This window comes from Vulpes vulpes, chromosome 5, assembly GCF_048418805.1.
Source record: "Vulpes vulpes isolate BD-2025 chromosome 5, VulVul3, whole genome shotgun sequence".
In the NCBI taxonomy this organism is placed as follows: Eukaryota; Metazoa; Chordata; class Mammalia; order Carnivora; family Canidae; genus Vulpes; species Vulpes vulpes.
In genome coordinates, this window is record NC_132784.1 from 123,427,642 (window position 1) to 123,443,931 (window position 16,290).

The 16,290-nt window shown below is 35.6% G+C and overlaps 1 protein-coding gene across 2 annotated transcripts in view; it reads left to right on the forward strand.

The window, feature by feature from the left end:
* FAM185A (family with sequence similarity 185 member A) overlaps positions 1-16,290 on the forward strand; it is a 57,003-nt gene that overhangs the window by 23,638 nt on the left and 17,075 nt on the right. For both annotated transcript variants that reach the window (XM_026006050.2, XM_072759904.1), the window contains exon 5: positions 5,427-5,468. In XM_026006050.2, the coding sequence (XP_025861835.2) occupies positions 5,427-5,468 (42 nt within the window). The remainder of the gene's footprint in view (positions 1-5,426; positions 5,469-16,290) is intronic.

The window sequence follows — 16,290 nt, forward strand, 5'->3', positions numbered from 1 at the left end:
AGGTAGAACCAAAATACAGGAAACTGTGCTAGTATTGGTTGAGTTGTGTCCTTTTAAATAATCTGCCATATTCCACAAAGCATTTGAGGTAAGAAGTCCATTTTGCATTTTATAATGACTTTGGAATATTTCTGTTCCACTATGCTTTTACTGTATAGAATTCTTAACATTCGAGAGAGATGTAATCTGAGACTCTAGGTGCCACTGTAATATGAACTAGTCTTCATTCTTTTTTTTTTTAATATTTTATTTATTTATTCATGAGAGACACAGAGAAGAGAGGCAGAGACACAGGCAGAGGGAGAAGCAGGCTCTGGGGATCCCTGGGTGGCTCAGCGGTTTAGCGCCTGCCTTTGGCCCAGGGCACGATCCTGGAGTCCCAGGATCGAGTATCATGTCGGGCTCCCTGGAGTATCATGTTGGGCTCCCTGCATGGAGCCTGCTTCTCTCTCCTCCTGTGTCTCTGCCTCTCTCTCTCTCTCTCTCTCTCTCACACACACATACATACATACATACATAAATAAATAAATATCTTTTAAAAAAAAAAAAAAGAAGAGGGATCCCTGGGTGGCGCAGCGGTTTGGCGCCTGCCTTTGGCCCAGGGCGCGATCCTGGAGACCCGGGATCGAATCCCACATCGGGCTCCCGGCGCATGGAGCCTGCTTCTCCCTCTGCCTGTGTCTCTGCCTCTCTCTTTCTCTCTGTATGACTATCATAAATAAATAAAATTAAAAAAAAAAAATTTAAAAAAAAAAAAAAAAACAAGAAGAAGAAGAAGCAGGCTCCATAGGGAGCCTGATGTGGGACTCGATCCCGGGACTCTAGGATCACGCCCTGAACCAAAGGCAGACGCTTTAACCGCTGAGCCACCCAGGCGTTCCCGTCTTCATTATTTAATAGATCTAAGACTTCTATCTTATGGATTTAAGAACCGTAACTTTGAGATCACTTTATTTTCATGATGAGCAGTAATGCTTAGCTTTTGAGAAACATGTTTTCCTTAAAAAAAAAAATATAGGAAATATGTATAGAATTCATTGAGACTAGTATAAGATAATAAAGCTTTTTTGCCTTGCTGAGTGGGCAACTGGGCCCACTAGCTAAATGACTATAAAACTGTCATAGTTCTTTTTTTTTTTTTTAAGATTTTTTAATTTACTTATTCATAAGAGACACAAAGAGAGAGGCAGAGACATAGGCAGAGAAGCAGGATCCCTTGAGCAAGCCTGATTTGGGGGACTCAATACCAGGACCCTGGGATCACAACCCAGCCAAAAAAGGCAGATGCTCAACCACTGAGCCACCCAGATGTCCCTGTCATAGTTCTTTACTAATAGTTAAAATCACAAAAGTCAGTGTTCTACTTCATTTTATTTTTGAAGTGTTCAGGAGGTGGAAACAATAAAGAGAATTCTGAGTAGAAGTTTTCACTGTTTCACACTAGATTAATCTCCCTAAAGCATGGTTTTCTTATTTGTATCCATCTTGAAATTCTTCACTGACTCTTTGAATTTAGGATAAAGTCCATAGACTAGTACCCCACAGTTCTTCTACAGATTGCTTTCCAAACTAAATCTGAACATTTAAAAAATCATTCAAATCAATTTTAAAAATCATTTAAAGAATGATAATGTTTTCTGTGCACTGGGTACTGTACAAAGCTTTTTGGATATAATGATAAATAAGAAAGACATGATCCCCATCCCTATAGACGTGCCTAATTGCTTCAGCTTAACTGATTTGCATAATTTAAATATAGCATGTTTAGTTCTGCCTTTTTACCTTTGTTTATGTAATTCTTTTTTCCAGAAAATCCTTCCCCTTCAACATATTCAAATTTTATTCATGCTTCAAATCTCAGCTCTGGTGATATCTGCACTATGTCTTCTCCTTGTCCACATCAGGTCATTTTAGTCTCTTTCTTCTGAATGGCCATAGCACCTAGTACTTATTGTTCACTTTTGACTTTCACTTATAATTATTTATAAATACCAATTTTTAATTTTTTATGTATGTATCTCCCCAGATACCCTATAAGGCTTTGGATGGCCAGGCTGTCTCTGGCTCCTCCCCTAAATGATTCATGTCCCTCCCACATGCAAAATATACTCCCTTCCAAGTTTCCTAAAAGTCTCATCCCATTAGGTACCACATCAGAGTACAGAATCTCTTCATCAAAATCAGATCAAGGTGTAGATGAGGCTCCTCAAGTATAGTTGCTTAAGTACAACTCAATAACAGTTTCTCGAAATCTGAAGACCTGTGAACTAAAGAGACAAGCTATCTAGCCTCCACATCTCCCCATGCACACTGCTTATACACTGATGGGACAGGTATAGGATAATTGCTATAGAGGTTCCTGTTCAAAAGTGGGAAAATGAGAGGTACGAAGCAGTCACTGGTCCATAGTGATTTTGAAATTTGGGTGGGCAGACACTGGAGTTTCCTTGATTATATCAGAAGACCTGAGAATAATTTCTTAGGGTTTCAGGCATTGTCCTCTTGGTTTTTGTTCCTCCCTTTGAGTCATCCTTACTTTTTCATGAAATAAAGCATGTTTTTGTATCTAAGTGGTTTTCTTAGCTTCCTGACAATAGAATTTTGGAGGTCCAGTGGTCTCTTTTTACTTTGTACTGTTCAGTGTTCTTTTTAGTTCAGTTTAGCAGTGTGTTTGCTGTTGTTATTCTCTCAAAAATTTTGTCAGCCTTCTGTGAATCATGTTGGGGTTTATTCCATAAGATAAAAGCCACATCTAAGAATCTCTTAGGAGATATTGAGGTAAAATGTACTCAAGCTTTCTAGAGTGTCTGTTGTTTGATTGAGAGGCTCTGTGAAATAATACCTTTAATTTTTTTAAAGGGCTTTTAGTATAATTAGTACTGTGAAGTACCACTTTTGACCTTTCTGGGGTCTTAAGAAGAGGTTTTGCAGTCACCCCTCAGCTTCATTTTAGGCCATGTACTGCCCTGGATTCAAACTTTGTTTGGAAGCTACTCCTGACTTTAACATCTTTTGCCATCTTGAGAGGCTGAGAATTTTCAAAACTATTTGTGTCCTGGTTTAGTTTGTTTGTTTGATTCGTAGCCCTTTCTTTAGATTAGTTTATCTCTCTTCTCTTGCATTTTACAGTAAGTGGTGCAAAAAACAAAACAAAACAAAAAACCTACACATAACACAACACTTTAACCTTGCTTGGAAATTTTAGTTAAATCACTCACTTCATTAAATTACATTTCCTAGTTTCCACACTACTGAAGATAATGGTGGTGTTAGGTTTCCGCAACTACTAAACAGGAATTTGCGTTTCTCCAACTTCCAAAAACATTTTCCTCACTTCTTCCTGAACCCTTGTATAAAGAATACTCAAAGTCCAACTTTCTACTAACTGTCTGTTCAAGGCAATTTAAGCTTTCTTTAACACGTCCTTCAAAATCTTTCCAACCTCTACCCACTGCCAAGTTCCAAAACTACTCCTACATTTTTAGGTATTTATTATGGCAGCACCCCATGTTCAGTTTTCAACATCTATACTAGTTACTTCTAACAAGTTATCTCTAAACTTAGCTGCTGAAAGCAACAAACATTTATTGTCTTAACAGTTTGGTTAGGTTAGGAATCTTGGTGTGGCTTAACTGGATCCTGTCAGCTGAGGCCATGGGGTACATTTGAATGTTCCACAAAGGGACAGTCTGCTTCCTAGCTCACTCATGTGGTTGTTGGCAGGATTCAGGTCAGATCCTGTTGGACAGAGGCCTTTTTTAGTTCCTTCCTAGTGGGCTTCTTTTATGGGGCAGTTGACAGCATGACTAGCTGGCTTCCCTCAGAGCAGAAGAGGGCTGGCAAAAAAAAAAAAAAAAAAAAAGAAGAGGGCTGGCAAGACAGAAACTGTTATCTTTTTGTAACCTAATCTTGGAAGCAACATCCGATCACTTTTGCCTTATGTTCTGTGTTAAAAGCAAATTATTAGGTACAGCCTATACTTGAGGGGAGGAGATTATACAAGGGTATGAATACCAGGAGGCAGGGATCATTGAAAGCCATCTTAGAAGCAGTAGGATGTTTGGCCACTAATTGCATATGATGGTGAATCTGCATTTACTGGGTTTGAAAATTGGAAGAGAGTGTCTAGAACACACCAATGAAATAATATTTACATAACACATTTAAAAGAATCTTTACAACCCTGTAACTTACTGAGACTTGAAAATAATTTTAGGAGCTTAATTTCTTTATACAAACCAACTTTTATTCCTACACAAATGTACCCCTTGTTTATATCTTCACATGAAGTATGATGGAGTAAAAGACTTTTTAGAGAGATTTTTGTAATCAAAGTGCATCTGACTGTAGGACAAATGATCAAGTGCTTTGTTGGCTTTTTCTCCGTTACTGATATGTGACCGTATTTACAGGATGTAAGAAGTTAAGTAAATGAGGTCGCTTGCCTTGGATATTTCTGAGATAAAAGTTATTCCTGTACCTTTTTAACGTAGTTCTGGTATTCCGGTAGAAAGCCATGTTACTTACATTTTCAGTGCAGTGAACTTAGGTGGTATGACTCTAGGAGTAATTCTACAAACATACACACATATGAAGAAAAATCATACTAATTTTGGTATTAGAAGAAAGAGGCTGAGAAGAATGATTGCAATATCCTATACTTGTCCTGGAAAATGTATTTTCATCAAAAGACAGGAACCTCTGAAACCTTTTTCTTTGTTAGTCATACTGCCGTGTGTTCATTATTCCTGCCCCAAACTCTGTAACTCTTGGCACAGAAATGACTTTAACAGGCACAGCAGAGTGGCCTGAAAAATAACAGTAATAACTTTTTTCCATGGATTATTTTAGTATTAGTTGGTTCACAGCTTGAGTGATCTGGTAAATATAGTGATGTTTATGCTGAAAATACATAGTACATTTAAGTAACTTTTTCATTTATGCGTTACAGAAATATCCTTACATTTCTTTCATGTTTCCCAGAAAGTATGGTGGTTCGTTTTGTAGTTATGCTAGAGAAGCTTAAGGTAGAGTAGAGGAAAAGAGTTTGTATAGATGACTAAAGCTGGTTATTTCAGAGCTGCAGCTAAATCTCTTAGTAGATTTGTAATAGAAAATTTGTCAACAATAATAACAATGTTATCAAATAATATGGATAGCCAACCGTGTTTTACTTTTTTAAAAGATTTTATTTATTTGTTCATGAGACAAAGAGAGGCAGAGACATAGGCAGAGGGAGAAGCAGGCTCCTCACAGGGAGCCCAGTGGGGACTCGATCCTGGAACCCCGGGATCACACGCTGAGCCAAAGACAACGTTCAACCACTGAGCCACCCAGGCGTCCCCCAACCATGTTAGAATACTATACAACAGTTCCTTTCTAGATTATCCCTAATATATAAAATTGTCTTTCTTTTTCCTTTGCAGGAGATATAACGTTACAAAGCAAGATGGGAAATATCGTAGTAGGTATGTGCTAAGCTGCTGGTTGGTAAATTTTGCATCCTTTTAAGAATAGCTATATTTGTGATATTTTATTAGGGTAAATAAAATCTGAAATTTAGCTGACGAATCTGATAGAATCCTGATAATGGAAGCCAAATATAGGCAGACCCATTGTATGAATACATAAAATTATTTCTGAAAATTCATTGACTCATCATCCTATAAATAATGTATAATTATAGATTTGGTATCAGTAAGAATAAAGTTAGAATTCTGACTTCACCACTTTGTATAAATGGGCTAATTACCTTCTCTGTGCTTCAATTTCCACATCTAAAAAAATAGAAATAATACTAAGTACCTATCATTTAGGGTTATTGTAAGAAGTGAGATCATATATTTAAAGTACTTCACGATGTCTGATGTATGGTAAAAATTGAATAAATAATAGTCATTTTTATTATTGTTCTAATCCTAAGTCAGAGCTAATAGTGGCTAATGGTACCTTAGACCTCATCACTACATGTGATTCTGCGTCTGTGGGAGAAAAAGTTCAGATTTCAGAGAGTTTAGATAGTTTTTCTCCTCCCAAATAGCACCAAGTGGGCAAAGGCACACTGAACCCTAAGAATAGTGGTGGTTTTTAGGCCTTAAAGGATTGGGGGTGGGGATGGGAAACTAGAACCTTTGTGGGAAAGCTGTGGCTTATTGTCATTATCAACGCCCAAGCCTCCTGGCTTTGTCCTTTTTGACATTTTACATTTTTCCTTTCTTTGTATTGATTGAAATAGTAAACATGTTCATTAGTTCTTTTCACTATCACTCCTGAAGTTTCTGGCTAAAAGTACATACCTTTTTAAAAATTTTAAAGAGGGCAGGCTCGGTGGCTCAGCGGTTTAGCGCTGCCTTCAGACCGGGGTGTGATCCTGGAGACGCGGGATCGAGTCCCACATCGGGCTCCCTGAATGGAGCCTGCTTCTCCCTCTGCCTGTGTCTTTGCCTCTCTTTCTATGTCGGTCTGTCATTCATAAATAAATAAATAAATAAATTTTAAGGGATAGTATCTTTTATGTTCAGTGAGTGATTAAGTAGAAAATAAAGGCTTCTTAAGTGGTAGTTATAAATCCTTTTACCTAGGACTTCTGGGTGGCTCAGCGGTTAAGCATCTACCTTTGGCTCAGGGTGTGATCCTGTGGTCCTGGGATCGAATCCTGCATCAGGCTCCCTGCATGGAGACTGCTTCTCCCTCTACCTATGTCCCTGCTTCTCTGCCTGTGTCTCTCATGAATAAATAAAATCTTTTAAAAGTAAATTATTTTTTTTAAAAAGAAAAAATCATTTTAACTAAGACATGACAGAAGGATTTACCTGTTTCCAGTAATCAAGATTTACTGTTGACTGCTCAGGCCATTTCGTCAGAGCACACATCTTGAGATGGTAAGGGAACTTTCTAGTGTGAACAAAAAGGCACACTGGTGAGAAGCTAAGCTAGCTGAGGAGAGAAAATGCTAGACAGAGTGGAGTTTGCAGCAATAAGGCAAGAGGGGAAAAAGAGAATATTGCAAATTGGGAGGCACAGAATTTCAATACCAACTAGAAGGCCCTTTAAGCAGATATGAATTTGATGAATACTTATGATTATAATATGATAATGCTAGTGTTATTCTTGGATGGAAATATGGGAACAAAACGGAAAACCATTCTTTCTAAAATTGGAAATAAATGGTTATTTATTTATACTGGCAAAGAATAGTAATAGGGATGAAATGAGCAGTAATGTACGTGTTTGAAGATGGTTTCAAACTCTGTATAAATGACTAACATTATAAATTCTTTTTAATTTTCCATATGAACTTTTCCCCACTATTAAGTACTAGAGGGATTTTCAAACAAAATGTTTTATGTTAAACATTTAAAATGTTTAAATGTTTAATTTTAAACATTTAAAATATCTAAGATTTATCTTAGATAAATCTCTGTCTACTCAAAGAAAATGACCTAAGTCCAATGTTAAGAAATATATTATAGGGGGGATGCCTGGATGGCTCAGCGGTTGAGCATCTGCCTTTGGCTCAGGTCGTGATTCCGGGGTCCTGGGATTGAGTCCCACATCGGGCTCCCTGCAGGGAGCCTGCTTCTCCCTCTGCCTATGTCTCTGCCTCTCTCTGTGTCTCTCATGAATAAATAAATAAAATATGTTTTTTTTTTAATATATTGTAGGGGCGCCTGGGTGGCTCAGTCAGTTGAGTGTTGGACTCTTTGTTTTGGCTCCACTGGTGATCTTGGTATCATGGGATAGAACCATGTGTTGGGCTCCATGGTTGGCAGGGAATTTGCTTGGAGAGTCTCTGCTTTCTGGCCCTCCCTCTGCCCTGCCACCAGGGCATACTTGCTCGTACATGCATGCTTGCTCACTTGCTCTCAAATGAATAAAAAAATCTTTTAGATTCTAGAAGTAGTTAATGACCCTTTATATTTTCTTTAGCAAAATTTAAATCGAGTCCGTGGTTTTAGGTTGTTCTTAAAAATCCACAAATATGTGAAAGTAAATAAAGGTTGAATTCTTATTTGGTAAATGTGGTTGATAAATTTAGGGTTTTATTTTGGAAGAATCTTTTAAAATAAGAGAAAATGTATACATTTGTTAAATTATATTTTGATCTGTTGTGGCGTGGAGAAGCATGAACTGTAGAAGTAGATTTGATTGTGAATTTTGGTCCTACCACCTATTTGGTGTGTGAGTTTGATCAAATTAATAAGTGTTTTTACACTTATTTGTAAGTGTATTTGCATTTTTACACATAAAATGGATATCACTTAATATAGCGCAACATTGTTAAGATATTAAATAGCATAGTACCTACTAATAGCCTACTGTTGACCAGAAGCCTTAACCAATAACACAAACTGTTAACACATATTTTGTATGCCATATGTATTATATACTATATTATTATAATAAGTAAGCAAGAGAAAAGAAATGTTAAGAAAATCATAAGAGAAAATACATTTACAGTACTGTACTGTATATTTATCCAAAAAATTCACATATGAATTTTTTCAAATTCCTAACAGTTCAAACCTGTGTTGTTCAAGGATCACCAATATAAGGTACAGCCCAACAAATGGTAGTTATTCAATAAACTATCCTTCTCTTTCCTCTTGGAGTTTATTATCTATAATATAAAACTTGTAAGCCACTATGTTTTAGCCCTAATTATGAAAGAAATGTTTATTTCATAAATTCCTTTCTTTTAGTATCTATATCAAGATTTTGGAAGAAAAATATAAATTATGTCTATATTTACTGCCTCAACATTGTGTTAATATTTGAAGACAATCTTGTGTATGGCAGTAACTAGTCAACATCTATTTGTTGAGTGCCTGCTCTGTATCAGGAACTCTTTTAGGTACTAGGAAATACTATGGTCAACAAGACATAGTCTCCGTGCTCATGTTTGGCCTAAGTAGAAAGACAATAAGCATGTAAATAACCAAAGATAACTTCAGATTGTGCAATGAATAAATAAGAGGGTAATGGAATAGAGAATGAGGAAAGAAAGCTATTGCGTTTAGCAATCAGGAAGAGTCTGAAGAAGGGACATTTGAACTAAAGCCAGAATGGGAAAGAGGCTCATAAAATTCTGGATACAGAGCTCCCCAGATAGAGGAAAAGCTGGTGCAAGCCCTGAAAATGGAATGAACCTACCATTTTCAAGGTATAGAAGGAGATCTTGTGGAGAGTCATGGGAAATGAGGTAAGTGAGGGCTAAATTTAGATAGAGCCTTATAGACATTGTAAGAATACGGACTTAATTCCAACTACAACAGGTGTTAGCAGGGGAGTAATATATAATTTATATTTTGAAAGAGCAACCAAGAGCTGTTGTTTTGTAATGTACCAGAGGGTATAGAAGTTGAAGCAGGCAACTAGAAAGCTTAATTTGTTTATCTATACTGTTGATGGATACCTGGGCTGTGTCTAGTTTTTGGCAATTGTAAAAAAGGTTGCTATGAACATTTTTAGACAAGTCATTTTATGGAGGGATATATGAATTACATATATATAAATATATGTGTACATATGTGTATATATATATACACACACATTTTTATGTATGTATTTTTCTCCTCTTGGGTAAATTCTATTCCTAGAATAGAATTGCTGATTTGAGTATGCATAATAAACTACCAGATAAACTACCCCCAAGTTCCATTTCACACTTCCTCCTACAGTGTATGAGAAGTTGTTCCGCATCCTCACCAGTATTTTTATTGTCAGTCTTTTAATTTCACCCGTTCCAGTGTGTGTACAGTGGTTTCCCTATATTAATTTACATTTCCCTGATGACTAATGATATTTAGTACTTTCTCATGTACTTATTGGTTATTAGTATATCTTTTTTTTTTTTTTCAGATTTTATTTATGTATTTGAGAGAAAGAGTGAGAGCATGAGCAGGGAGGGGCAGAGTGATAAACAGACTCCCTTCTGAGCAGGAAACCAGACATGGGATTTGATCCTGGGACTCTGGGATCATGACTCCACTGAAGACAGACCCCTAACCAACCAAGCCACCCAGGCGCCTCTCTTTCTTTATGAAGTTTTGTGTTTTGTTTGTTTAAAGATTCTATTTATTTATTCATTAGAGATACAAAGAGAAAGGCAGAGACATAGCAGAGGAAGAAGCAGATCCCTTGCAAGGAGCCTGATGTGGGACTTGATCCTGGACCCCAAAATCATGCCCTGAGCTGAAGGATGCTCAACCACTGAGCCAACAAGGCGTCCCTCTTTTTGAATATTTTGTTCAGATATTTTGCCCATTTAATTTTCAGCTGGATTATTTATCTTTTTATTATTGAATTGGAGGAGTTGTTCATATGTTCTGGGAACAACCCTCCATCATATCGTTGTTTTTCCATATTTCCTCTCAGTCTGTGACTTGCCTATGCATTTTCTTAATAGTGTGTTTTGATGAGAAGATTTCCATTTTGATAAAGTCTAATTTACTGATTATTTTCATGGTTATTGTTTCCTGTGTCCTGAGAAATCTGTATCTGCTTTCAATCATAAAGCTGTTCTCTTATGTTTTTCTCTAGTGTCTTTAATAGTTTCTGCTTTTGCCTTCAATCTATCTCTAATTTTTGTGTTGCGTGTGCAATAAGAATCAAGATTTGTTTTTCCCATTTGAATGTTTTAGTTATTATATCACCACTTGTTGAAAAATCTTTCATTCTCCAATGTATTACTTCATCATCTTTATCTAGAATCGTGACTGTATAGTTAATACTTTATTATTATATTAATAATTTGTTTTATCTGGTTTTACATTTGGTGATATTTTCAAGAAATTTGTCTATTTTGTCAAATTGTCAAATTTGTTCACATATTTATGCAAAGTATTCCCTTATACTCCTTTTTATGCCTATAGGATGTGTAGTGATATTTCTTTCCTCTTCATCCCTGATATTGATAGTTATATTCTCTTTTTCTGGATTAGTTGAGACTTGACTTTATAATTTTGTTAATCTTTTCAAAGAACCAACTTTTCATGTTGTTAGTATCTCTGTTCTTTGTTTTCTAATGTATTGATTGATTTCTGCTGTTTATTTTGTTCTTTCATTTACTTTGAGTTTCCTTGCTCCTCTTAGTCTAGCTTCTTCAGGTAAAACATTAGGTCATTGATTTCAGACTTTTTATTTTAGACTTTCTTTTTTAATATTAGCATTTAAATTATAAGTATTAAAAAGCAATATATTCCTCACATTTTGAAATATTGCAATTTTTTTCTTCCATAATTTGGCTATTATAAATAATGATGCAATAAACATAGAGGTGCATATATACCTTTGAATTAGTGTTTTTTAATTAAGTTTTTATTTTAACTGTATTCAAATGCCAGTTGGTTAACATAGAGTGTAATATTAGTTTCAGGTATACAATATAGTGATTCAATGTACTTCCATATATTACCCAGTGCTCATCACAAGTGCACTCTTTAATCCCCATTGCTTATTTCATCCATCCTCCCACCCACCTACCTCCACTCTGGTAACCCATCCGTTTGTTCTCTATAATGAAGAGTCTGTTTCTTGGTTTGTCTCTTTTTTTTTTCCTTTACATAGATCCATGTATGGATCCAGCATAGATCCATCCTTGTTGCAAATGGCAAGATTTCTTTTATTAGTTTTAGGTGTACAATATAGTGATTCAGTAATTCCGTACATTACTAAGTACCCATCATGGCAAGTGTACTTCTAATCCCCTTCACCTATTTCATCCATCCCCCACCTCCTCCCCTCTGGTAACCATCAGTTTGTTCTGTATAGTTAAGAGTCTCTTTTTACATTTGTCTCTTTTTGTCTTTGTTGATTTGTTTTGTTTCTTAAATTCCACATATGAGTGAAATCATATGGTATTTGTCTTTTTCTCACTGATTTTTTTTACTAGCATAATACTCTCTAGCTCCAACCATATTATTGTAAATGGTAAGATTTCATTCTTTTTTCTGAGTAATATTCCACTGTATACCACATCATTTTTATCCATTCATCTATCAATGGACATTTGGATTGCTTCCATAATTCAGTTAGTGTAAATAATGCTGCACTAAACACAGGGGTGTTTTTATCCCTTAGAATTAGTGTTTTCATATTCCTTAGGTAAATACCTACAAGTGTGATTACTAGATCATATGGTAGCTCTTTTTAATTTTTAATTTTGCCTTCTTTTGAAGAATATTATCACTGGGTATATAATTCTGAGTTGACTGATTTTTTAAAGTATAAAAAAATATAAACCAGGGTAAAAGATAAGTAACAAACTAGAAGGATACCTGATATATATCCATACAGACATATAATCATGGGGGGGGGGGGAGTGTATGACAAATGAGAATAAAAGGAACACTCAGTGACAACATGGATGAACATGAACAAGCAGTTCACAGAGAAATAGTCAATATACATATATAATATTGTTCCATCTAAACCATAAACCATAAATCAAAACCATCTAAAAACATAAGCAGCCATGACTTAAAATACTAATAAAATCAATTGGTGATAAAGTTACAGTGAATCATGGATTCCTATCAATTGGTAGTTCAGGTGTGAATTAATTAACCATTTAGTAGGTCAATTTGGAAGTGTATATCAAAATTGGCAGTGTCTACATTTACTTTGCTCTAGCATTTCCTCTTTTAGAACTTTATCCCAAGAGGATAATCTGGTGAGAATATAAAGATATATGCATTAGGATATTCATCTTTCTGTTTATAATAGAAAAATAGTGTACATTTTAAGTTGTTTCAGTAAGGGAATAATCAAATTTATTTGGTACATTTGTAAAACAAAATATTAGCCTTTAACAATATAATAACCTGACTCTATAGTTTACAATATAGACATATATTCCTGATATATTTTTTAAGATTTTTATTTATTTATTTGAGAAAGAGCCTGAGCAGGGAGCCTGATGTGGGACTAGATCCCAGGACCCTGAGATCATGACTTGAGTGAAAGGCAGACATTTAACCAACTGAGACACCCAAGTGTCCTTGACATTTTTTTTTTAAAGATTTTATTTATTTATTCATGAGAGACACACAGAGAGAGAGAGGCAGAGACAGGCAGAGGGAGAAGCAGGCTCCATGCAGGGAGCCCGACACGGGACTCGATCCCAGGTCTCCAGGATCACGCCCTGGGCTGCAGGCAGCGCCAAACCATTGTGCCACTGGGGCTGCCCTAACCTTTTATTAAATGAAAAAAAAAAACATAAGACGTGTGCTATTATTTCATATGTATATATTTATAGTGAGTATTAAATCAGAAAAGGAAAGGAGGGAGAAAAGAAGAGAGCAGAGCAGAGCACAGCAAAAATTACCCAAAACTTGAATTCAAAGTTGTTTGGGTCCTGTTATAAATTTCTTCTTTTGAATATATCTGGACCTAAAAGTCACTGATTTGTGGAAATACATCCCATTTCTCCTAACATTTGGAACAGAAGATGTCATACAGTTTCTCAAGAACCCACTTGTGCTCCTTTATAAGAAAACAAACATTGCCAATTTTTTGTTTAATAGGAACGTACAGCTTAAGAGGTTAAACCAAAATGTGATGACATAATCTAAGCAAGTCAGCAAAGTCCTAGGTATCTATTTGATAAAAATAGTGAGCAATCAAGGTCAGTGAAAAGTTAGAACTGCCCTGAGACAACTTTTTTTTATTTCTAAGCAAAAATTTAATATCTGTATACTACTAAAACCTTAGGGAAAAGAGCTGATTTCAGTAAATTGGTAAATCTCTTTGTCTTAAACAGAATTAAATTTTACTTTTGGGAGGAGGGGTGGGCAAGGGAGAGCTTATTTCCTCAAACCAAAATGTTTTGCTCTAGGAATCAGCAGACTCTTGTCTGTAAAGGGCCAGATATTAAATATTTTTGGCTCTGTGGGCCACACAGTCTACCTGTACTATGCAGCTCTCTCATTGTAACACAAAGCAGTCATTGACAATGCACAAACAAATGGATATGTCTTGTTCCAATAAAACTTCATTAATAAAAACAGGAGGGCTGTAGTTTGCCATCCCTGCTGTAGAGCCTAAAAACCTTGTTATGAGTCTGGCAAAATTTTGGATATGATGCCTTAATCCCAAAGGTGAAGTTTCTTGATTACTTGGCTTTTGTTTTTCATAAAAGATTTGCTAGAGAGATTTGAAGGCAATTCTGAATCATGGTAACCTAATTAAAGTCTACTGAGTAACTTGGATTTTGAGGAATTGAAATTGCTAATAAGCAAATTGGTTACAAAGAAACAAAAAAGTGATTTGTAGGAACCTGAGAGGGAAGTTTATTAGAATAGCAGAGACTTCAAAATATTGGAATAGGTGGTGAGAAAAAGTTATATATAATATTATCAAGTTAGAATATTAGGAGACTTGAGATGATTTAGGTATTATCCTATCTGATAAAGGAAAATAGACAAAGTATTCTTCCTATGATTCCTTTATTAAGAAGAATATAATTCAGGTAAAAGGAATGTAGATAATATAATTGATCAGCCTCTTAAGTATTACCCTATCAGTCATTTGGATTGTGTATATACATTATAATATGCCTCCCCAAACCCCATTCTTCCTAATTTCTCTCTCAGAAGCTAAGTGGTGTAAAAAAATTTTGATTATATATGTCAAAACCGTGATTTTCTTTAGACTCATATTTCTTAAAATAATGTCTTTTTTTTTCTGGAATACCAGATCATCCATTTAAAATGAGTCAACAGGGGCACCTGGGTGGTCAGTCAGTTGGGGATCTGACTCTTGGTTTCAGTTCAGGTTATAATCTCTGGGTTGTGGGCTAGAGGCCCCTATTGGACTCTGCCTTAGTGTGGAGTCTGCTTGAAGATTCTCTCCCTTTGCCCCTCCTCTCACTAGTGAGTGCTCTCTTTCTCTCAAACAAATCTTTAGAAATAAAATAGTCAACAGTAGAAAGCAAAGCTTGATAGTAGATGACAGTAACATAGGAATGCTTAATGGAGTTGCTCACCTAGCCTTACTTTCACTGCCTTATGTTGCCTCTTTTGGAAGGCATTGCCAGAAGCCATGTACTGGTGATTTTATCTTTAAAAAAAGAATATCTTTATATTTGGAGCAGGAGGTGGCATGGTTTGCCTTGTGTGTCATTTGTAAGCCCAGCTTCCTAATGCTCCCTCCCTAATACAGGATACTGACTTAGAAAGCTTTACTTGAAATAACCTTACAATTCTGGCTTTGTATATCCTTTATGTCCTGTGTATGAAATTTGTTCCTTGTAATTAGTGTAGCTCTGGAAGTTGTAGGACTCGAGTTGCAGAAATGAAGAAATACCTTTTGTGTTACCGTATCTTAGTATCTACATGTTGAAACTTGAAGTTAAATGAAAAATTGAGAACTTTCTGAACATGTTTGATTTTGAAAGAATTCTTTCTTATCTGAGAGTTTGGAATTTTAGCCTTTCAATTAGTTTTTATTCTCTATTGTATATTACAAATGTATGGGGTTTTTTGGTTATGTGTTCTGATTAGCTAATAGTCAACATCAGTTTTACCCTACCGTGTGTGTAATTTTCCAGGAAAACCCACTGGTCTCTGTGAGACCAACAAGATCCTTGTCCAAAATTGTGAGGATAGAAAACTCTCACAGAGAGCCTACTTATTCCAGACACTATTTGGACTGATAATATCTGTTTACTTCTTAATTGCCCTCTAATGCATATTTCCCTTCAAGCTTCTTCTAAGAGCTATAGAATTTCTCCATTATGTGAATTTCCAAAAAGTAAAATTTTATAGAGGAAGTCTTAATTTGACTCTTGGTAATTAATTTTTAGTTCCAGTCATTTGTATTACAGAAAACAAAAGAAGATTAGTGTTTGTTTTGCTACATAGCTTTTCAAATATCACTTTTGCTTTCTCTCTTGAAAACATATCTTGAGGGTTTTTTTTGTTTTTGTTTTTGTTTTTTCAGTCTCCAAGGGATGGACCACTATCGAGCTCATGACTGATAATACGAGGATATAATTACTCAGTGGCTTAGAATAAAATTATTTAGCCTTTGTTTATTTCCCATTGGGTTGGGGGGAGAAGTATTTATTAGCTTCATGAAAATCTTGTGTAGTTTTTCCCCTAGAGACAGCAAGAAATCAAACATGTTTCACATATTTTACTTTGTTCAACCTGGGATAATATACACATTGTGTAGTCCACATTTCTTTTTAATTGTAATATATTTTTACCTGGCTTCCTTTAGGATGATTTAGTAAGAGATTATATAAAAGGAGTTTCTGTTGGTAACTGAGGAGAGAGATAATCATCT